Source organism: Panthera onca, chromosome A1, assembly GCF_046562875.1.
Source record: "Panthera onca isolate mPanOnc1 chromosome A1, mPanOnc1 haplotype 2, whole genome shotgun sequence".
Taxonomy (NCBI): domain Eukaryota; kingdom Metazoa; phylum Chordata; class Mammalia; order Carnivora; family Felidae; genus Panthera; species Panthera onca.
Window position 1 is genome coordinate 173,469,423 of NC_138339.1, and position 24,799 is coordinate 173,494,221.

General features: G+C 40.9%; 1 protein-coding gene and 1 pseudogene across 1 annotated transcript in view; one reads left to right on the forward strand and one right to left on the reverse strand.

Moving 5' to 3' along the window:
* The window catches only part of DNAJC3 (DnaJ heat shock protein family (Hsp40) member C3), an 89,471-nt gene extending 73,191 nt beyond the window's left edge, over positions 1 to 16,280 (reverse strand). The window contains exon 1 of the mRNA XM_060636831.3: positions 16,054 to 16,280. Within this exon, the coding sequence (XP_060492814.1) occupies positions 16,054 to 16,135 (82 nt within the window). The 5' untranslated portion in view covers positions 16,136 to 16,280. The remainder of the gene's footprint in view (positions 1 to 16,053) is intronic.
* On the forward strand, positions 8,841 to 9,048 carry LOC132682420 (guanine nucleotide-binding protein G(I)/G(S)/G(O) subunit gamma-5 pseudogene; annotated as a pseudogene).
* Positions 16,281 to 24,799: the final 8,519 nt, after the last annotated feature.

Genomic DNA, 24,799 nt, shown 5'->3' on the forward strand with positions numbered 1-24,799 from the left:
TCATCACTTGGGAAGGTGGGAGAAAGGACAGACTGGGAAAGGGCAGATGAGAACCTTCTGGGGTGATGATAATGTTGTAATCTTGATAGAGGTTTGGGTACACAGGGAGGTGCAGTTATCAAAACTCAGCAAATAGACACTTAAAATACGGACATTTTATTATACATAAATTTTACCCCCCAAAAAGCTGTTGATGATATGCATGTTAAAGTGTTTAGGGAAATCTGCACGGATATTATTATGAAATATATATATTTATGTTTGTGTATTTATTTTGAGTGGGGGAAGAGACAGAAAGAGAGGGAGAGATAATCCCAAGCAAGCTCCACACTGTCAGTGCAGAGCCCCATACAGGGCTCGATCTCACAAACCATGAGATCATGACCTGAGCCAAAATCAAGAGTCAGACGATTAACCAGCTGAGCTACCCAGGTGCCCCTTGAAATATATTTTTTTGAAAAGAATTAATGGGTAGAGAAATGCCCAGATAAATATGTGTTAAAACCAAGTATGATAATTATATTAATGGCAGAATCGAGATGATGGATATAGGAGCATACATTACAAAATTCTTTCAACTTTATGAAATGTTTTAATAATACAATTTTCAGAAAATATACAATATAGTGTTGTAGTGAGGGAATACACGCAGGGTGCTGTAAGGACACAAGTTAGGGCACCTAACACCTATAGTTAAATAAAATTTAAAATTTGGGGTGCCTGGGTGGCTTGGTGGGTTGATTGTCCAACTCTTAATTTCAACTAAGGTCATGATCCCAGGGTCATGGGATGGAGTCCTGTGTCAGGCTCTGTGCTGAGCGTGGAGCCTGCTTAAGATTCTTAAGATTCATTCATTTCTCTCTCTCTCTCTCTCTCTCCCTCCTTCCCTCCCTCTCCTCCTCTCCCCTGCTCTTTCTCTCAAAAATAAATTTTTTAAAAAATGAAAACAATTTCAATTTCTCAGTCATTAGTCACAGTTTAAGTGCTGGAAAGCTACCAGCTAGTCCAGGAAACAGTGCACATAATATTGAACACTTCCCATCATCATAGAAGGTTCTACTAGATGGCACTGAGGGGGGTTTTACCGAAGTATCACCCGAAACCCAAAGGAAAAATGGGGACAATACCGCCTGCATGAAAAAGCCTTAAGAGGGAAAAAAAACCCAACACTCCAAACACAAAGGACATCACATTTAAATGCCCAGACAGAAGAGAATTAATGAGGCTTTCAAAGAAATTAATCAGAGAAATTAAAGTCCTGCATTTCAGCTCTCTCTCCTCTCCATCATGATTTAATTATTCTGGAGTGGGTCACTTTAAGTGCTAGGTGAGTCTCATAAATAGCCAGCACAGAAGAGGGAAATCATAAGGTATCCTGTTACAACAACCCAGGTAACTTGACAGCGAGGCGATCGAGAGTGTGGAGTAGGAGTGTGGAGTAGAAGCCATGAAAAAAAAAGAAGAGTAGATTGCTCAGAGGAATAGAAGAGAGAAAGACAACTACACATGACTTGCGGTGACTGGCTGGATGTGGAGGGCAGGTGAAGAAAGACCAGGAGTGCAGGGTCCAGGATATCCACAACAATGTGGGCAACTATGTGAGCCTGCCACTTTAGCCATCAAAAGCAACTGAATTCTTTATTTCATCTAACATAGCAAAGAGCTGAAAGAAATGCACTCTATCTTGCTATTTTCCCTACTAAACAAAGTAGCTTTTTCAGCTTCCAGTGTTCCTAGTTTCTGTGCAGTGTCTTATTACCTTGGCTGCCTGATGGACCCCTCCACACAAGGAAGACAAGGAAGGGGAGGGAGGGAAGGAGAAAACCTTAACTTGATGGCCTCAAAAACTTAGGATCCTGTGAACCCTGTTTGTTTGGGGCAACAATGTGAAGATGTCTACCCTATTTAAGAGTGTGTGAGTAACATGTAGAGAAATTAGTTGGGAGTTTTCAATGGGCTGGGAAAGCATTATTTTTCCCTTTATTTTTTTTAATGTTTATTTCTTTATTTTGAGAAAGAGAGAGAGAGAGAGAGAGAGAGAAAAAATGAGCAGGGGGAAGGGCAGAGAGAGAGGGAGGGAGCATTCCAAGCAGGCTCCAGGCCTCAAGCACTGTAAGATCCCATGAACCATGAGATCATAACCCGAGGCAAAATCAAGAGTTTGACGCCTGACTGAGCCCCCCAGGTGATGTGGGAAACAAAGGCAGAAGGAAACCGCAGATAAATTAAATTTCCTTATAACCTGCAACCCATTAACAACTACCTGAGGCTAGAGTTTCTCCAGGAACTCCCTACTGTCTTAATGCTAATGCTTTGCTAGAGGAAAAACCACCTTAGCTTGACAATAGCTAGGCCTCCAGTATCCTGTGAGTCTTCTTTAGCAGATGAAAATCTCTTTGGTAACTTCCTCTTGACATTACCTCCCACCAAATCCCAACTCTATAAGCAGTCTCTCCACAGGGTCCCAGAGCAGCCCTTCCTGCCCATGGGTCCTGTCCCCGTGCTTTAATAAAATTACTTTTGCACCAAAGATGTCTTCAAGAATTCTTTCTTGGCCGTCGGCTCCAGACCCCACAAACCCCACTATCATCCCAAAACCTCATCACCAGGCACCCCTATTTTTCCCTTTAAAAATGAGAATATAGGCTCTTGCTCTGTAAATTCACTACGCAGTAACGATTCAGAAACCAGTTACGTTCTGACAGTGAGGGTCACCTGTAGTTCCACCTAATTCCATACCATATCCAAAAATAACCTGCTTTTCATAATGAAGACTACGGAAACCAAGGTAGTTCATTAAACAAATGTTACTGAATATACACTATGTGTTAAACTGTGGCCATAACAGAGATGAACAGGGTGGTCTTCCTCAAAGAGGCAATGAGGAGAATCCCTCAGGCTTTAGTCATTTATGAGAATGCCCTAGCGGGCAGGGTTCCCATCAGTGACTCTGGAGAAAGGCTGTTTTTGAACATTACACTGGCATCTCTGCCACATACTGAAGTATTTACAGAATATATAATATGAAGAACAGCACTGACTTCAAAATAATCTTGAAAGGAAAAATGAAAGTATAAGTGAAATAAGATTGGCCATATGTTGATAAATTCTGAAGCTGGCTCACAATACTATTCTCTCTACTTTGGTATATTTTTAAGATTTTCCCAAATCAAGTTTTTAAAAAATTTAAATCCTTTCAATAAAGAGAAAACTGGCTTATAAAAATCTCTTACACTAGGGCCCCTGGGTGGCTCAGTCGGTTAAGCATCTGACTTTGGCTCAGGTCATGATCTCATGGTTCATGAGTTCAAGCCCCGCATTGGGCTCTCTGCTGACAGCTCAGAGCCTGGAACCTGCTTCAGATTCTGTCTCTGTCTCTCTGCCCCTCCCCTGCTCGTGCGCTCTCTCTTTCTTTCTCTCTCTCTCAAATATAAAATAAAACATTAAAAAAAAAAAAATCTCTTACATCAAAAATGTTTTGAAGTAAGTGGACCACAGGGACTAGCACATGAGCCTACCTCCCAACATACTCAAATTTACAGAAGCTATTTAAAGAATAAATGCATAACCTTGCTGGGGGTAAGGGGGGAATTTTTATTTAAAGAAGAAGGCCATCAGAGAAACAGAAATCTTAGGGGAAAGATGTAGAAAGGACAGAATAGGGTTAGTTGGCAAAATCACATACAAACACCATTCCGGGGAATGTGTGCCATGGAGGTAGATGCAGTCCTTTGTGCTCCAAACTCCAATACAAGGAAAAGGAAGGGACCCTTGGATTTCCCAGCCTCCAGACAATTGGCCTTCTCCCACAAACTGCTCTCACACTGGCAATGAGCAATTCTGAAATTTACAAAGATAATCATAAAATCAATCTTTAAGAAACTAATACCAAGTAAGAGAATTTAGGGGAAATAATTAGTGGAACAAATAGTAAAAAAATTCTAAAAATGAATATAATGGCCATTCTTACAAATTCAAAAGGATGCAGCATTCATAACACACAGAACAGACCAACTATTTATTCATTTATTGCTGTAGCAGTGGAGAAAAAGACAGATAAAATCATTTCTAAGTGCCATAACAAACTGCCAGAGGAAAGGAGGAGTACTTAATACAAAGGGGTCAAATAAGTCTTCTCTAAGAAGATAATGTTTGAGTTAAAACACAAAGGGGTATGGGGATAGGGAGGATCCTGAATGACAAGTGCCTACAGAATGCCAAAATATGTCCAGACAAGGAGTACAAAACAAGTGCAAAGGGCTTAGATAGGACCAAGCTCACCTTCGAGGAATCAAAAGGAGGCTCCAGCATGTTAGGAAGGATAGAGGACAGGTGCCTGAGTGGCTCAGTCAAACTTCGGACTCTTGGTTTCAGCTCAGGTCATGATCTCATTGTTCCTGAGATAGAGCCCATTCAGCTCAGGTTATGATCTCACGGTTCCTGAGACAGAGCCCCATGTAGGGCTCTGCACTGGCAGGGTGGAGCCTATTTGGGATTTTCTCTCTCCCTCTCTCTCTGACCCTCTCCTGCTCATGTGCAAGCACATGTGTGCTCTCTCTCTCTCTCTCTCTCTCTCTCTCAAAATAAATATTTAAAAATAATAAAATTTAAAAAAAAAAAAAAAAAAGGATAGAGGATGCAGGCAAGATAGATCACAATGGGCCTTTCAGGCCAAGGTATGAAACTTAATTTTATTCAAAGTACAAAGACACATCATTAGATGGGTCTTACTAAGGAACTCACTACCTGATTTACATTTTAAAAAGACCCCTGCTGGCTGCAGTGTAGAAAAGAGATTAGAGGCAGACAAGAATGTGAAGAAGTGTGGTGGGTAGCAAGCTGCATTATAGTATACACTCTGATTTCATTTATGCTTAAAATATATATATAACATATATTCTTAGATTAACTTTTTCCAGTAAAAATGTACTCATGTACTAATACAGTACAAACTTAATAAACTGAGAAAGATGTTCGATTGAATGAATAATCACTTGCAACTGAAAACTCTTGTAAAGCATATTTGCAAACACTATATACATATAATATTTTACAACTAAGCAGCCAATTAAGTCAGGAAAGAAAAGCAAAATAACCCTGCCTCCTTTCTCAGAGGACTGTGCAGCTGGAGAGATTCCAACAGGACGGAGGATGTTAGATCTCATTGTCTTCCTACCCCTGGACCTTTCCCCCAAGCACTTCAATAAAATGGTTTCATTCCTCCCACCCCCAAAAACAACAACAACAATAACACCCTGCCTCACTTGTTTAAGTGTAGTTCAAAGGGACAGCATTATAATCAGATACTGCAGAGAATATAGGTGATATAGATCCTAAAATTTAAAACAATCCTTATCTTTTCAGATTCTAAAATATTTATGAATGAAATGAGAGCATGTATGATAGGTTTAAAAATAATCCATGGGTATAGATGCAATAAGATCAATCATGAGTTGGTAACTGTTAAAGCTAGGAGATGGGTACCTAGGGGTTCATATACCATTCCCCACTTTTGTAAATGTGTGCAATTTTCCACAATAAAATTTTATATTAAATCTCTTTAAGGGATTAGGGGTGGAATATTAAAACAGTTAAAGATAGCTCATTTTCATTTTTTAAAAGATAATTTCTAATATAAGCTATCCATCCATAAACATTTATAGTGCCTAGTGTAAAATACAAAAATTTGTGCATCGCTCATGAAGGGAGAAATGTGTGTACAGAACCATGGTAAATTAAAGTAGAGAATGACTAAGAATCAAATAAGAATGGTGAAAGCACTGTGTGTGAACTCTGGAACAATCCAGCCCATTACAGGAGGCTCAAGTAATTACAGGGGCATGTCGATGGGATTCTGTGTATTCTCAAAATGCAGGGGGTATGAAGGGGGTAGTCTTCAAAATAGTATGAAGGTTTCATTTAAAACATTTTCCCGGGGCGCCTGGGTGGCGCAGTCGGTTAAGCGTCCGACTTCAGCCAGGTCACGATCTCGCGGTCCGTGAGTTCGAGCCCCGCGTCAGGCTCTGGGCTGATGGCTCGGAGCCTGGAGCCTGTTTCCGATTCTGTGTCTCCCTCTCTCTCTGCCCCTCCCCCGTTCATGCTCTGTCTCTCTCTGTCCCAAAAATAAATAAAAAACGTTGAAAAAAAAAAAAAATTTAAAAAAATAAAAAAAATAAAAAAAAAAAATAAATAAAACATTTTCCTGATACATTTTCTCAAAGGGAGGATCAGATCAATGTACTCAATACAAGATTCCAGACTGCCCGAGGAGGGAAGAAATTTGGGCATGAGATAAACTATTAGTGAAAATGCTTTCCTTATCCAACTATGAAAATGTTTAACAGGAAAGATGTAACACAAAAGGAATTAAGAACCTACTATGGGCTGGATACTTTCAGTGTCATAATTTCACTTAATTTTCACAACCCTAGAAAATAAACATGTTTCATACTCTTACAGCTCAGAAAACTGAGGTTTAAAGAAGTTACCCATCCTGCTAGAAGACTCACAGTATCTGTCAAAACAAAATTCGATTCCAAAGCCCAACTTTCTTTTTAGCATAGGCCATGATCCTTTTCCCTATCTAATCTAGGCTAGGTGTCCCTCAGTTACTAAGCCCGGTATGCTTCATTCACTCGACCCATCATTTAATATGACATTTTAGCACAATGGTTTCCAACCTCCAAGGCTGATTTGAACCTAGGACTAGTGAGAAGCAAGGAATGCATTTGCCAAGTTCTTTGAACTATTCTATCAAGTCATTTTGGGTCAGACATTCCTCACTGAGTCATTGTGGTTTCCTGCTTTCACAGTAGTTGGAAGAACCAGAGCTCAACAGCCAACTGACTCTCCACCACCTCCCCACAGTGCCCTTAGAAGAACCCTCCTTGGCTACCCTTGCAGGTGTGCCAGAACTACAACCAGGAACCAGGGACCACCATCAACTGCCAGATCAACCTGGAGCTCTCTGCCTCCTACTTCTACCTACTCCTGCCTCCATGCCTTACTACTTTGACCTCAATGGTGTGGCTTTGAAGAACTTTGTCAGATATTTTCTTCTCCAATCTCAAGAGAGGACACATGCTAAGATACTGAGGAAGCTGCAGAACCAACCAGGTGACCAAATCTCAAATCTTTCAGGATATCAAGAAACTAAACCATAGTAAGTGAGAGAGCTGACTGAAGGCAATAGAGTGTGCAAGTGTTACCTTGGAAAAACGCATAAATCTGTCACTACTGAATGCACAATACTGCACAAACTGGTCACTGACAAAAATGACCCCTACTTATGTGACTTCACTGACATTTATTACCTGAATGAGCAGGTGAAATCCATCAAAAAATGGGGGCCCCAGAATTGGTATGGCAGAGTATCTCTTTGATAAGCACATCCTGGGAGACAAGTAACAATGACAGCTAAGCCTTAGGCTGGCTTCACATAGTCATGAGGTTGACTTCCCTGGTCACCAAAGATAAGCATGCACGCTGAAGTTACCTTTAACTTTTCTGTAAACTATACCAACACTTCCACTTAAGTTATTTCATTTGTACTGTTCCCTCAGATAAATCTAATTTGGTATATACCCTCCAAAAAAGTTATGCCTTACTCTCACCCCAAAAGTTAAGTTACTCTTCAAACTAAATTTCTCTCACCTTCTAGGATTATAAGAGGTATCCAGCATTTCTCTGTCCCTTCTAAATGAAACTCAGATCTTTATTACGTTACAATTCTGTCCAATATAATTTCTATTTAATGTGATAAGTAAATACCACCTCCTCTACAAGAATTTTCTGTGGCCCTCTCCAATCATCCAGAAAGAATGATTATGCCTTCAGTGCACCTTGGTCACGTCTCCCAAACAGACCCTGCCACAGCATAAAGGTTGTTGCATAGGCGCCTTTCTCTCTGCAAGAGGTGGTGTGCCTTCTAACTGGGATCTTCTCTCACCTTCTTCCAAATCCAGCCCCCCATGCTGCTGCCAAAGTGATCCCTCAAAAACGCACTCCTAATAAAAAGGATGCGGTATTTTCACATCGCTGGCTAAGTTCAATCTAAACCCTTTCAGATCTGGGGTGTCTGGGTGGCTCAGTCAGTTAAGCAGCTGACTCTTGATCCCAGCGTCATGAGTTCAAGCCCCATGTTGAGCTCCACACTGGGCATGAAGCTTACTTAATTAAGAAAAGAAAAGAAAAGAAAAGAAAAGAAAAGAAAAGAAAAGAAAAGAAAAGAAAAGAAAAACTTTTAAAAAATAAAAATAAAAATAAACCCCTTCAGCTCTGAAGGCAAACAAGACCCTTCGTGATCAGATCCCATGATGTGTGTCCAGTCTCATCATGACCACTCCTCCACCTCTTTACACTCCTGTATCAGCATGAACTGGTTGTACTTCCCTGAAGAGACTGTGTTCTCATGCCACATCCCTTTGCACTTGCTGTTCCATGAAAAGGACTTTCCCACTTGCCCCCTGGGATATTTCTACCCCAATAGGATTCCGTCCTCACATGCTGGCTCCTTTGTGAGACCTCCCCTAACTACTGCAGTGAGAGGGTGGGTGGGAGAAAGCCTGTTCTGTGCTCCTATGACATCTCCACACTCAAAAGTACATGAGTTTAAGTTGCAATACCACTGTCTCAATTACTGACCTTCACAGTTTGCTGGCCTCTCACAACCCCTGAGAACCCAACCCAGGTAAAAAGCGTGTTTGAGAGAAGAAACCATCTTTTCTTCTTTATATCACCTAATCCAGTACCTTGCCCACAGTGGACACTCAATATTCACTGACTGATGTAACTATCTTCCTTCTTAAATGTATCACAACTCATCATAATAATAAAATCCAATGTCTGGTTCCTCCACTGGTTGTGGCTATGAAGCAGGGGGTTCAACAGCTCCCTTGGAAGCAGGAGTGCAAGCTTGTGAAGTTTTCTCAAACGGCTGCAGATTTGAAACAATTCTGTCTGTACAAGGTTCAACACAATCCCCTGCTGACTACTGTAACTTCAAGTAGGAATCCCTTCAGACCCCAGAAGGTCTGTTCCTTTTGGTAGAAAAATGAATCTGTGGATGGTTTTCTAACCCACTTTTCATGAACCAGTGAATATTCAAAGGAGCACTACATTTGAAGCCTATAGAAAAGCTTATCCCTAAACATATGCCATACTAAAATTCTACTTTTGTCAATCCTTAACATCTCTCTGCATTTTCATAAATTTCTATTTCACAAGAATATGTATACTTTACATACACTGGCAGCAGCATACAACAAAATACTTAGTGTAATATGTAATATGTGATAACAAGTACCAAATCAAACTGATGCTACCAAAGATTCATAAAGACACTAATATGTAAAAAGAAAAAATTATTTATAAATCATGGCTGTTTTTGTAGTATCTCAACCCTATTTTCAGCCATGGATACTTTTTATTCCTTTGCCACATAACAGTGACAGTGGTAACAAGCTATCTCCTGTTTTCTGATTAGGCAACCAAACATCATGCCATTGCCTAATCAGCATGAAACAATAGGTTCCTCCTTAGATGAGCATAACCATAGGTCAGCAAAATATACAGGAAGCATAAGAAAAAAGGTAGAGTAGTTAAGTCCTTCAATGAAGTTAGTACTGAAATCCATCATATTTTGAAGAGCAAAATTAAAGAATTTTAAGAAATGTAAAGTTGAGGGGTTAAGAATATGATGTGGTGGGGCACCTGGGTGGTTCAGACGGTTAAGCGTCCGACTTCAGCTCAGGTCACGATCTCGCGGTCCGTGGGTTCGAGCCCCGCGTCGGGCTCTGGGCTGATGGCTCAGAGCCTGGAGCCTGCTTCGGATTCTGTGTCTCCCTCTCTCTCTGCCCCTCCCCCGTTCATGCTCTGTCTCTGTCTCAAAAATAAACGTTTAAAAAAAAAATAAAAAAAAAAAGAATATGATGTGGTGAGAATCACAATCAAGACTGAAGAACAAGAACAAAAAAGGCAACAACAAGGGTCAAAGATACTAAGGTTCAAGCTAAGGCCAGGTGACAGGGCCAGAAGCAAGCCCAGGATGGCTATTCAGGTTGGAGCACTTAGAACGTGAGAGATGAGAGGGACCTCTGGCTGGCTCAGTAAGTACGGCATGGAACTCTTGACCTTGGAGTTGTAGGTTCAAGCCCCATATTGAGTGTAGAGATTACTTAAAAATAAAATCTTTAAAAGGGAAGAAAAAAAATGTTAGGGATGAGGAAAACCCAAAGGTCATTCTACAAAGGCACATGAGGCCAAAAAAAAAAAAAAAAAAAAAAAAAGGACAAAATACTGTCTATAAAAGATCTGATCTGAATCCAAGACGCAAGCAAGAGGGGGGCAGAGTCTGAAAGTCTCATGGCAGAAACACAGAAAAAGTGGAAACTGGCCACAGAAAGAGCAAAAAGTGCATTATCTTAGCAATTCCATAGTCAACTAAGGACCAATGACAAAAGAGTTTCAATAAAAATACACTGAGCTGGAAACCCTAAAGTCATTATGACCTAAAAAGTGGTTCAGCCAAAATGAAAGGAAAAAAGGCTGAGTAGTTGTGTAATACATCTGAACTAAATGTCTGCACCGAAATCTTCCTTAGATGAACTTGGAAAATAAAATCTATTGTAACCAGGTTTGCTCAATTTCAGTGGACATTGCCTGTCTTTGCTTCAATTAACTGTGAAGGTATAAATGTTGTGATGTGATCCCCTGCTCAAGGAATGTAGAAAATAAGTATGAAGAGTCCTTGCAAAAACAAAACAGAACAAAAAACAAACAAACAAAAGCTCAGTCAACTTCACTCACCAATTTAAAAAATATTTAATCTACTTCATCTCAACATGTTTTAGGTACAGAGATAAGAGCTCTTTCCACAAAGCTTATATTCTTGAGATAACAGGCAAGAAAAGTAAACGAGGTAATTCAGACAATGTGAAATTTTATGAAGAAAATTCAAAAAGGTAAACAGAGACTATTAACTGAAGGAGAGCATGCTTTTTAACATAGTATGTCAGGCCTCTCTGAAATACGAATGTTCATTTGAAGACCTCATATGAAGCTTTCCAAACCGTGGGAACAGCAAGAATCAAGACTCTCAGTCAGAAATGAGGTTGGCATTTGGAAGTAAAAGAAGTTGTGTGGTGGGAGCCTAACGATGAGGGGAAGATTAGGACGAAATAGGTGTAAGTAAATAAGAGTCTGATATGTAAGGCTTTGCAGTTATCAGCGGAGTAACGTGTTGAAGAGAGAACAGAAGAGGAAGAAATAGAGACTATCCACAACTCTTCAAAGTCCTGCTGTCCAGAGAAGCAAAGATACAGTTCAGTATCTGAAGGGACACACTACATCAAAGAACAGTTTAGGATGGAAACACTACAGCATCTTGGGAGTGCTGATGTCAAGGATCCCACAGAGAGGAACAAAGTGATGACGCAGGAGAAAAACGATAACTATAGGAGCAATACTTTCAGAAGATGAGAGAAAATGGAATCCAGGACATAAGTATACGAATTGGATTTTGCCAGGAATAGAGATGCTTTATCCATTTTAACATAAGAAAAGTAGCAAACTGGGTACAGATACACGTAAGCTAGTGCCTTTAGTGGAAGAAAGAAAAGGAAACTACCCTGTGATGGCCTTCATTTTCTCAAACAACGACACGTTCTAAGAGAATGAGGTAAAGGAAGGGAGGAAAGGAGGGTTACGTTGGAGATTTAAGGAAAGAAAAGGTTTGAAATGCAGATTTTCAAGAACAGACACACAAGGCAATTGTAGGAATGTTGGCAGTATTGCATATGCATTTGAAATTGAGATTATGTGCTTAAAATGAAACCAGTCAGCAAGGTTATCTCCATTTTTCTCCAGCCATGTTCAACTCTGAGGTACAACAAACAAGTCTGCCAAGTTGGACTGAAGAGGTGTCAAATTTTGCCAAGTGAGTAAGACAAAATAATACAGAAGCAAGGAAATTAAAGGCTGTTTTCAATAGAGCAACTACAAGGTGGACCACTAAATCTAAACTGAGAAAGGAGGGAAAAGAATATATATGCTTTACAAAGCATGTCTTATACCCCCAAGTGGTCGGTAAGCTCAATGACAAAAACTGTGAGTTCCACACTATGTGTATCTCATCAGAAAGCACTACAGTGTAAGCCTCTGCTGACTGATTAAATGAGTCTTTCCCATATCCAGAACTCCAAATGACACAAACTCATCGATTTACAAAACAAAACAAAAAATAAACAAAATTTTTTAAAAACAGCTTTCTAAAGATCTTGGAAGAAAAATAAATCTATAATTGAAATGTCTTAGTTCTAAAAAGCAGGTGACTGGGTTCCCATGATACTTCCATATGAACAAAGATAAACTGCTGGACATTAATCAGAGGAAAACCATGACACTAGAAATTCAACTTAACCACAATTAATTCACTTCATATGAGAAAATAAAGCCTAATAATTTCTACAAAGAATCCCATCAGAGAACAACCTGTCCCACAGAATCAAAACTACATTTCAGGCTCTTGTTCAGCAAACGATAACTAGTCAGGTAAATTGGAACTTTTACACTACTAACTACAGCATATTGCATTAAAATAATTCTAGAAGCTATCTGACCACCTGCTAAAATACTTGGTATAGGGGCGCCTGGGTGGCTCAGTCAGTTAAGCGTCCAACTTCACCTCAGATCATGATCTCGAAGCTCATGAGTTGGAGGCCAGCGTCAGGCTCTGTGCTGACAGCCTGGGGCCTGCTTTGGATTCTGTGTCTGCCTCTTTCTGCCCCTCCCCTGCTCACGCTCTCTCACGCTCTCTCTCTCTCTCTCTCTCTCTCTCTCTCTCAAAAATAAACATTAAAAAAAATAAAAATAAATACTTAATGTATATATATTACTTAAAGTCACTCATTTTCCCTGCTTTATTTTTTCTTTCCAAATTTAAATAATGTCAGAAAATCTTAGAGAAGACAAAACATACTTTCAGTGGGTTAGGCGAATATAGAAGTTATCAATATCACTTATACTTAAAATTTTCCAACTATTCTTTTCCTATGGCCAAATAAACAGTTTAGTCAGGTCAGTTCAGTGAAATAAAGAAAAATTGAGTCCCAGTAGCATGTTAGTAAGAAAAAGAGTTAAAAGAAAGTTTGGTTCCCAGGCTGTGCTCCCATTGAAACAGAACAAACCATTAGCAAAGAATTAAAATAGCTACGTTATCTGTAACATGAGAATACTAGACACTACTAAAGTTTTCTTTCTGTTCCAAAAATTCTACTCCTAACCTAGTGCTTTAGACTTCCTTCTTTCAAGGGCCTTTTTAAAAGGGGGTGCTAAGAGATGTAATCTTTCAATTCATAAGACTGCTACATAGTTTCTTTCTTTGGATTACAATTAACAGAAAAGCCTAGAAAAAACCAAAGACGAGTATTTTTAAGTAGGGAAGAAACTAGGCCAACTAAGCCAATTACTGGTGACCCTCTCAGTCACATGCAGCTCTCGTTGCTTCACACTCACTCTTCTCACACCCTTCTCCTTCAGTTCCTCTCCCTCCAAACCTCAGACTTAAATCCCCCTGAAGGACTCTGAGGTTACTGAAACCAAACACAACTTATTTTGGAAAACAGGAGCTAACAGTTTGCCAATTCAGGTAAGAGGTTCTTTCTTATCTTTATATCCTCATCACCAAATTTAGTGTCTGGTACATGGCAGACACCTAATCTACTCCTCTATATGTCTTGTTAGACCAGTGATTCTCACCAGTGATTTCTTTTTAGAAATGCAAAATTTCAGGTCCCACCCAGACCTACTGAATCAGAAACACTGGTAGGGGAACCCAGCACTCAGTTTTTAAAAGCCCTCCAGGCAGATTCTGATGCACACTCAAGTTTGGGGACCACTTTTAAACATGCCAGGAAATCAACTTTCTGTTCATTACCGCCAGTGGCCAAAAAAAAACAAACAAAATGCTGATTTTTCCCAGCTGCCACCAGTTACAAATGTTTGGGCCCACATGATGCTGTCAGCCACTTAACTTCTGCCTCCAGCCTGCACACAAGATGAACTTCAGAGTCGAAAAACTGAGCTTAACTTATGGCTCTTAGATTTAACAGCTCTGTGACCTTATAGCTACGCTTAATTAAATGCATCTGTAAAGGAGGAATAGTATCAAATACCTCCATAAGAGATCACTCATAGAAAGGTGCCTGGCACACAGACCTTTAATAAATTTAACGTCTTTTCCCTTTCTTCCCTGCCACCTGTACCAAGTCCCTGTTACCCTCATACAGACAATGCTCCTGAAAAACAGCACTCTGGCTTTCCTCTGAGAACTGTCACCAATAGCTCCTATACAGAAAAACTCCCTAACAAAGTTTTCCTTCTGGAAAATACTGTAGGAGGGAAATGAAATATTAAGAGTTCTACAGAACCAGGGGCACCTGGGTGACTCAGATCTCACAGTTCAGGAGTTTCAGTCCACGTCAGGCCCGCACTGACAGTGTGGAGCCTGCTAGGGATTCTCTCTCTCCCCCTCTCTCTCTACCCCGCCTCTCTCTCCCTCAAAATAAATAAATAAACTTAAAAAAAAAAATAAAAGAGTCTTACAGAACGATATACAGAACAGCAATTCCAAAAAGGTAGTCCAAAAGCTAGCAGGAAAAGAAAATCACATAGAAGTGTGCACTTTCATTAAAAAAAAAAAAAAAAAAAAAAAAAAAGCATTAAATGGAACATAGGCAACTTTCTCTTAAGTGGTCAAAATAAACCACCAGTAGTAACTGGACATAAATGTGACACTGGGGCGGGGGAGGGTTAGCATTAGAAAATGCAAGAGAACTGGAATAGGTACATGACCCATATTAAAAGTGGTCCAGGCATTCAAATCTCAACTTCCTAGACTGGCGCAATACAAATGTCAAATTCTTTGTCCCAGTGCTGTCACGCTATATGTTCTGATTTGGGGTTCAGAAAAGAATATGTTCACCAGGAGAACAACATCAACAACGTTGAGAATTTTGAGGGGATTTTACCATAAACAAGTCCCAACCTCAGCTCCTCACTTCCTCTAAATCTAACATTAAGTTTCATACTGAAATGTGTGACCCCTTGACTACTAGCCCTTTGCATAGGAAAGTAGATCAGTGACTCTAATAGGTCATTATGCCCAATTATTTGTCACAGTCACCAGGCTGGAAGCATTAGTTCAACTGGCACCTTCAACTTTAATTCTTACTCCACTCGCTGACCTCTAGGATGGGACAGCCCTCTACTTTTGCTATTGTTAGAGTAACCAACACTCCAACCTGTAGGACCCAAGAGAAATTTAAGCGTTTGCACCTTTAAGGGGGCCTTCCCCCCCCCCCCCCCAAGAGAACTCGGAAAAAGGAAAACCAGCCCTAAGTAGAAGGACACCATCCTGGGCATAGTAAAACCACAAACTTTGTGCCTTGCCCTCCGGGACCTTGAATTCCAGCACCGGCAACAACCAAACAACTTCTATCCACCGCAGAGTACAGGAGTGCGATGGTTACTCAACTTTTTACGGTCAACACTGTCCCCCCCACCGCTTCACGCGGCCGGACACACTGCTCCCTCCCCCCGGAACTCCAAAACGAAAGAAGCCTCCCCTTTGGCCACCTTCACTGCCTCCTCCCAGCACCACTGACCAAGTGTCTCCAGGCGCCAAGCGAGGGTCCAAGCGAGGCCGGGGCCCGACGGCTGCTCCAGACTCCGCGTCCCAGGACACTCCCGAAGTCGCTGCCGGGTGCCCCGCTCCCCTAGACCCCCTCGGCCCCCTTCGGCCCCGCTCCTCCCTCCAAACCCGCCGTCCCCGCCCGGCGGCCCGCCGGTCCCACCACCCCGTCCCCGGACAAACCCGGAACCCAGCGCCGGCCCCCGCCCCGGGGCGGGCTCAGGCCCAGCCGGTCCGCGCGGAGTCCCCGGCGCCCGCCCCGCGGCCCCGACCGCCGGAAGACTCGCGCCGGGACGCAGGCGGGGAAGCGCCAGGGGGCTTGGCCCGGGCGCCCGCTCCCCCGGCCAGAGCAGGGAAGGACTCACCTTCGTACTGCAGGTCCACCAGGACCAACAGGAAGGGGAACACCGAGCCCAGCCGGCTGGTCACAGAGCCGGGGGCCACCATGTCCAAGGGCGCGGGCAGTAAGGAGGAGAGAGGGTGCGGGGCCCACCAGCCCCGCCGGCGCTCAGGGTGCAGCTGCGCCCGCCCGCCGTCGGCTCTCGCTCAGGCCTAAGCGGCAGCTGGCGCCCAGCAGAGGAAGGCAGCGGTGGGCGGGGTCCGGGCGACGCTACGCCCCGAGCGCCGCCGCCGCCCAATCGCCTTCTTCCTGGACCCGCGCCTACCGGGCTCGCCGGGATCGTGGTTCGCGCTGATAGGCTGCGGGGGCCGCCGCCCCGCCCCGTCTCTGATAGGACAACGTGGAGGCACGAGACGAGGCAGCGTCCGCTGGTCGTGGAGCTGTCAGGGAGCTCTACACGGCCGCGGCCGGCGGGAGGGAGGCGGCCGGGCCGGCTGTGTGGCGGCCGCCGAGTCCGCATGCGCAGGCCGCGGAAGCCTTTTAGGGTCGCTCCTGGAGCCGGAGGTTAGCGAGGAGGAGGTTTTCCGGTGTGCTGTTTGGCAAGCTAGGTGAAGCCGCCGCGCCCGCAATGAGAAGGCCAAGCCAGGTCCCAGGAAGTCCGAGCGCCTGGAGTGGAGGTCTCGGAATGGACCGGCGAACTGCAGGATTCTCAGAGCCTGCTACCTCCAGCCGAGTACAGACTCCACTGAAGAGTGCTCGAGAAACGGCCAGAGGCCCAGGCTCGGTAGAGGAGGGTGAGCTGATGGGGCCCGGAGCATTTCGGGGACAGCCGGGCAGAAATACGTTAGTGACCCGAGGCCCGCGAGAATGGTTTGGAAGCCCGGGAACCCCCTCCCCACCACTGGCCAGCGGACCAGCGTGCCCAGAAAAGAGAACAATTCTGAAAGATTCTGCGAAGAAACAACCAGGGAGGCACAGCTGCTAAGAGAGCAAGGGGGTCTGGAGAGTGTAGCCAACGTCAACCATAAGGGGGGGTGAGGGGGGAGACCTGTTAGAAAGGATCTTGCATCATGTCCTCATCAAAGGAAACTCAACAAGAGAGATAGGAAGTTGAACAAGATAAGATTCAAGTCACTCGCTTTAGCGTTAAGTTTTGTTCAAAGCCACTTTCTCTGGCGTCCCCAACACAATCCAGCTCGCAAGCTGTACATCAGTGATGTTTTAGGTGGAGTAAAACAGTAATGCTGTTCTGTGTTTATTGCCAAGCATAAACTTATTACTTTACCAATAAGTATACAACTGAGTATTAAATAAATAAAACGTTCATGTAATACTGATAATAAATAGATGAATCTTTGGACAGTTGGAATGAATTAATATCGATTTTTTTAAACAGCTCTGTGGCCACCCCATGTTCATTGCACCACTACTTACAATAGCCAAGACATGGAAACAATCTAAGCACCATTAACAAATGAATTAATGGATAAAGAAAATGTGGCATGCCTGCATGAGTATTATTTAGGCATAAAAAAGGAAATCCTGCCATTTGCAACAACATGGGTGGACCTTGTGAGCATTATGCTAAGTGAAAGAAGTCAAAGAAAAATAAATACTATATGATCTTGTATGTGGAATCTAAAAAACTCAGATACAGAGAACAAATTGGTGGTTGTCAAAGGTGGTCAAAAGTTTCAAACATCCAGTTACAAGATAAGTCCTGTGAATATAATGTACAACATGGAGAGTATAGTTAATAATACTGAATTTGAAAAAGTAACAATACTGTATTGTATATGTGAAAGTTGCTAAGAAAGCAGATGTTAAAAGTTCTCATCACAAGAAAAAAATTGTAACTATAGTGATGGATAGTAACTAAACCTATAATCATTTTGTACTATGTGCACATATCAAATCATTGTACACCTACAACTAATACAATGTATGTCAATTATAGCTCAATAAAAAAATGTAAAAATTGGTACAGTTCTATGCCTTCTGATTTTTGATTATATGGAATTAGTGATAAAATGTTTTACATACAATGGGTAAACTCTTCAAAACAAACTTTCTAAAGTGAATTCTAATAGTCAATGTCTTTATAAAGGTTTCTTGTGAAAATATGATAACAAATAATAAGGACTTTATTTTTTCCAGATTTCATGTCTATAGATTTATATAAATGAATATCTAGATATCTAAATATTTAAATCTAATATACTTATAGATATTAATATCTATCTCATATCTAAATTATATCCTTACATCTAACTCCAAGCATAGAAACAATTGCATTTAATCTTGTAAACACAATAATTAAAGGACAGATAATGTCAAAATGGACAATAAAGGAAATAACGTATCAATTATAAAGCTGTCTACATGGTATGATGAACTTCCTTTTGTGGCCAGGTGATTTCAACAAAGATGCCAAGACAATTCAATGGGGCAAAGGTAGTCACTTCAACAAATGATCCATGTGCAGAAGAATGGAGTTGGACCCCTTCCCTACTTAGACCATAAAGTATAAAATCTATAAAACTCATAAAAGAAGATAGTAGTAAATCTCCATGTTCTTGGGTTAAGTAAAGGGTTCTTAGATACAACACCAAAAACACAAGCACAGAGGAATAATTAAAGTGGATTTCATAAAAATTTAGATTTTTTGTGCTTCAAAGGATACCAAGAAAATGAAAAGACAATACACAAGATGGAAGAAAAAAAATGCAAATTGTAGATTTGATAAGGGAATTGTATCCAAAAAAAAAGTGTGTGTATATATATATATATATATATATATATATATATCCTTTTACAACTCAAGAATAAAAAGACAACCCAATTGAATACGCAAAGAATCTGAATAGGCATTTTTCAAAAGAATATATGTAAATGGTCAATACGTACATAAAAAGATAGTCCAAATCATTAGCCATTAGGGAAATGCAATTCAAAACCACAATGAGGTACCACTTCATACTTGATAGAATGGCTATAACCAAGAGTTGGTGAGGATATGGAGAAATGGGGATTTTCACATATTGTTATTGAGAATGTAAAACGGCACAGCCACTTTAGAAAACAAACATCAAAATGTTAAATGTCGACTTACCATATGACCCAGCAATTCCACTCCTAGATATATAGTTAAGAGGATTGAAAACATGTTCACACAAAATCTTGTTACACGGACGTTCCTAACTTATATAATCAAAAACAGTTCAGGTGCCTATCAACAAGAGAGTGGGTAAACTGTGCTAAATCCATTCAATAAAATATTGTTTGACTATAAACAAGGAATAAAGTACTGATACACGTTACAACATCAATGAACTCTGAAGAAGATTATGCTAAGTGAAAGAAGCTGGTCACAAAAGGCCACAAATTGTAGGCTTCCATTTATGTGAAATGACCAGGATAGATAAATCCATACAGGCAAGATTAGTGGTATCCTGGGGCTGGGAGTAAAGAATAGGGAGTGACTACTAATGTGGATAGGGTTTCTTTCAGGGGGTTGATGAAAATACTCTAACATTAGGTAGTGGTGATGGTTGCACATATCCATGAATTTACTAAAAATATTTAATTGTACACATTTATTTTTTTTGTTTTTCAGAGAGAGCACATGTGAGCAGGGGAGAGGGGCAGAAGGAGAGAGAGAAAGAATCTTAAGCAGGCTCCATGCTCTGCACTGAGCCTGACACCAGGCTCAATCCCATGACCCTGGGATCATGACCTGAGACTAAATCAAGAGTCAGACACTCAACCAACTGAGCCACCCAGTCACCCCTAACTGTACACTTTAAATGAGTAAATTATAGGGGCGCCTGGGTGGCTCAGTCGGTTAGGCGGCCGACTTTGTCTCAGGTCATGATCTCGCGGTCCATGAGTTCGAGCCCTGCGTCGGGCTCCGTGCTGACAGCACAGAGCCTGGAGCCTGTTTCAGATTCTGTGTCTCCTTCTCTCTGACCCTCCCCCGTTCATGCTCTGTCTCTCTCTGTCTCAAAAATAAATAAACGTTAAAAAAAATTTTTTTTAAAAATAAGTAAATTATATCAATTATAACTCAATAGAGTTCTCTAAAAAAAAAAAAAGAAAAAGTAAAAGGATGGAAAAAATATTTATCATGCAGATACTAATCAAAAGAAAGACAGCTGGGGTGAGTATCTAAAGTAGGCAAACCTATAGAAACAAAGTGGAATGGTGGTTCTCAGCAGTTTGAGGGAGACAGAATGGGGAGCTGTTGTTTCAGTTTTACATTATGGAAAAGCTCTATTGCATAATAATTGTGAATATACTTAAGACTACTAAATGGTACACTTACAAGTGGTTAACATGGGGCCCCTGGGTGGCTCAGTCAGTTAGGCATCAGGCCCTTGGTTTCAGCTCAGGTCATGATTTCATGGTTCCTGGGATTGAGCCCCGCGTTGGGCTCTGTGCTGATAGCTTGGAGCCTGCTTGGGATATACTCTCTCTCCGGAGACTCTCTCTCTCTCTGCCTCCTCCCCCCTGCCAAAATAAATAAATAAACTTTTTTTTTTCAAGTGGTTAGGGGCATCTGGGTGGCTCAGTCAGTTAAGCACCCAACTCTTGATTTTGGCTCCGGTCATGATCTCATGGTTCATGAGATCAAGCATGTCAGGCTCTGCACTGTCAAGAAGGGATTCTCTCTCTGCCCTTCCCCTGCTCATGTTCTCTCTCTCCCTAATCTCCAACTCCAGGAACAACCTGAAAAGGCTTCCTTAGCGTGCGCATGTGGCTTCATGGGTTCAAGCTCCTCATCAGGCTCTGTGCTGGCAGAGCAAAGCCTGCTTGGGATTCTCTCTCTCACCCCCTCGCTCTCTGCCCCTCCCCCACTTGTGCTGTTTCTGTCTCTCTCAAAGTAAAAATAACTTCTAAAAAAGTGGTTAATAGGGTTTATTTTGCTATACCTTTTTTACCACAATTTTTAAAATGTACTAAATCTCAGGACAGCTGTGGAAAAAGACATTTAAAAAAAGAAAATGCTGGGGCACCTGGGTGGCTTGGTCGGTTAAGCGTCCGACTTCGGCTCAGGTCATGATCTCATGGTCCGTGAGTTTGAGCCCCGCGTCGGGCTCTGTGCTGACCGCTCAGAGCCTGGAGCCTGTTTCAGATTCTGTGTCTCCCTCTCTCTCTCTGTCCCTCCCCTCTTCATGCTCTGTCTCTCTGTCTCAAAAATAAATAAATGTTAAAAAAAAAATTTAAAAAAAAAAAAAAAAAAAAAAAAAAAAGAAAATGCTGGGGCACCTGGGAGGCTCAGTTGGTTGAGCGTCCGACTTCAGCACAGGTCATGATCTCCACCTGATTGTGAGTTCGAGCCCCGTGTCAGGTTCTGTGATGACAGCTCAGAGCCTAGAGTCTGCTTCAGATTCTGTGTCTCCCTCTCTCTCTGCCCCTCCCCTGCTCATGCTCTGTCTCTCTCTGTCTCTCAAAAATGAATAAGTGGAAAGAAAGAAAGAAAGAAAGAAAGAAAGAAAGAAAGAAAGAAAGAAAGATGCCAGATGACTGATTAATATGGGACAAAGTAGAATTCAAAGCAAAACAAAATGACCAGGGATAAAGAGGGACGTTACAAATGATAAAAGGATCAATTCAATGAGAAGACATAAAAATTCTAGAGGATATGCACCTAACAACAGATCTTCAAAATACACGAAGCTAAAACTAACAGAACTGAAAGGTAAAAGAGAGAAATTTATAATTTTAGTTGGAGACATTAATACTTCTCTCTCAGTAATACATAGAATGAGTACACAGAATCAGCAAGGAAAATGAGAAGAACTGTTCATTAGCCAACTGAATCCATCTGACATTTATAGAACACTACTGAATACACATTCTTTTTTTAAAAAAAACGTTTATTTATTTTTGAGAGAGAGAGAGAGAGAACATGGGCAGGGGAGGTGCAGCGAGAGGGGGGCACAGAGGATCCAAAGTGCAGAGATAGCAGAGACAGCACAGAGCCCAATGCTCTCTCAGCAACTGTGAGATCATGACCTGAGCCAAAGTCACACGTTCAACCAAGTGAGCCACCCAGGTGCCCCACAAATACACATTCTTTTTAGGTGCACATGGAATATTCGCCAAGATAAACCATATCCTACATCATAAAACAAAACTTCACCAATTTAAAATAATTGCAATCATAAAATAAAAGAACTCATTATATAAAGTATGTTCTCTGACCATGATACAACTAACCAAGAAATCAATAACAGAAAGGTAATAGGGAAATCTTCAAATATTTCTAAACAACACACTTCTAAGTAACCCATGAGTCACAAGGGAAGCCTCAACAGAAATTAGAAAACATTAGAACTGAATAAAAAAGAAAATACAACATATGAAAATTTCTGGGATACAGTTAACGTACACTAATTCCAACACAGTTCCTATGAAACTCCCCATGAGGCAACTCCTGTACAGCTCCCTACAAGTAGGCAATAATGTATCCGACGTCTTCTGGTTGCCCAGGCATAGAAAGAAAAATAGAGCTTGAATCCATGTGAAATGAACACATGTCATTTACACTTCCATTGGCCATAACTAGAGACATGACTCCATGTAACTTCAAAGGCACTGGGGAGTTTGTTGGGGCACCCACACAGTTGACAATCAGTGTATCTGATTCAGTGAGCAAGAGTGATAACAGAGTTACCAGTCAGAAAGTTTTATAGCTCAAGGTGGTAATGGCCAAGATGGAAAGAAGTGGTAGGATTTGGAATCTACTTTGGAGGTGGAGCCAACAGGCCTGCTGATGGATGGAGGGCAGTAAATGAGGCCTCGTTTATGAAAAGGAGCCAGCCACTTTAGGAGGCTCACAGAGGAATAGCAAATACAAACCTACTTGTCCACCCAAAATGGAACTGCAAAATAAAAGTTCAAAACATATCAAGAGCTGTCATGCCAAGAAAGACGGGCAATGGAGCCTGAATTCACAGAAGAGGAAATTAACTTTATAGACTAAGGATGCTTTATAGACATAAATGCAAGAAATACAAGAACATCCACACAAGACACCCAATACAATACATCCGCAAATGCAAGAAAGGAAGTATGGAACAAAATAGGCATAAATGAAATGAGAACAGGAGGATATAAAAAAGAATAATTGTGTTAACTTCCTAGGGCTGCCATAATAAATTGCCACAAACTGTGTGCTTTAAAAACAATAGAAATTTATTTTTCTTATAGTTCTGGAAACCAGAAGTCCAAAATCAAGGAGCTGACAGGGCCATCCTCTCTCTGAAGGCTCTAGAAAAGAATCTTTGCTGGTTTTTCCCTCCTTTCTGGTGGTCCCTAGCAATCCTTGGCATGCCTTAGCCTGTAGTCATCATTCTAATCTTGGCTTCCACCTTTGTGTGGCATTGTTGTGTGTGTCCTCTCCTCTTTTTCTTCACTGATTACATCTGCCAAGACCCTATTTCCAAATAAAGTCACATTCTGAGGCTCTGAGCAAACTAGAATTTGGGGGTAAGAGGAATTATTTAACCCACCACAATAATTAATAAATAATCTTGGAAATTAAAAAAAAAAAAAAAAAAAGATTAGTTCCTGAAATTTAAAACATACCACTATCAGAAACTCTTAGACCAGGCACACACAAAAATCTTAGTAAGGATTGGAAACCCCCAGAAAATCTTAGTAAATGTGAACAAAAATTAACAAGCTTTTCTAATACTTTATCTAAGAGCTCTGTATGACAAAAAAGATGATGTTCTGCCTATCAAATAGGACTTTTTTTTTTCAAATCGCAACATTTACAAAAATCTACCAAATCCTAGTTCACAAAGGAAATTTTACAAATTCCTAAAAATCATTATCATACAGGGGAACCTGGGTGGCTCAGTTGGTTAAGCATCCTACTCTTGATTTCGGCTCAGGCCATGATCTCACCTTTCCTGAGTTTGAGCTCTGAGTTGGGGTCTGTGCTGAGCCTGGAGCCTGCTTGGAATTTTCTCTCCCTCTCTCTCTGCCCCTCCCCTGCTCATGCTATAAATAAATAAATAAATAAATAAATAAGCAAACAAACATTAAAAAAATCACTATCACGCATTTCACTTCACTTTACTTTCATTTCATGTTCATTTTACATTCATTTCATGTTCATTTCATGTTCACTTTAGTGCAATTAAATTGAAAGTCCACAAAAAGCAGATTTTTTTTTCCAAGTCATGTGCTTGGAAACAAAAAAATATATATATATCTAAATTACTCATGGTAAAAACAAAATCATCACGAAAATTCCAAATTACACAAAACAAGATGATAATGAAAATGCTACATTATTGTAATTTGTGGAATACTGCTACAGCAAGTGAAATGGCCGATATGTTCAGCTCAGGATGCTAGAAACACTATAAGGCAGGAATAAAGAAATAGAAGGAAAGAAATAATGAAAAAATGAGCAGAAATTACTGTATTCAGAGTGGCAAAGAAATATGAGGGATCTAAACCAAAAAGCTCACTATTGATAGAAGTTACAAAATAGACATAAATAGAACAAGCTAAAAAAAAAATCGAGAAAAGGCAGATTAGAATTCAAAAGGAGCACACAACTACAAATATGGTGGAGATGTTTTAATTTATAAGATAAATAAAGATAAATAAGAGAAAGATAAATAAGATAAAGATAAATAAAACATTGTCTTTATGCCAATAAGTTCGAAAGTAGAGATGAAAAGAAAAATAGAATGTCTGGATAAGCCAATAGGTGTTAAAGAAAGTAAATTAGTAATTATGTGTCTCTT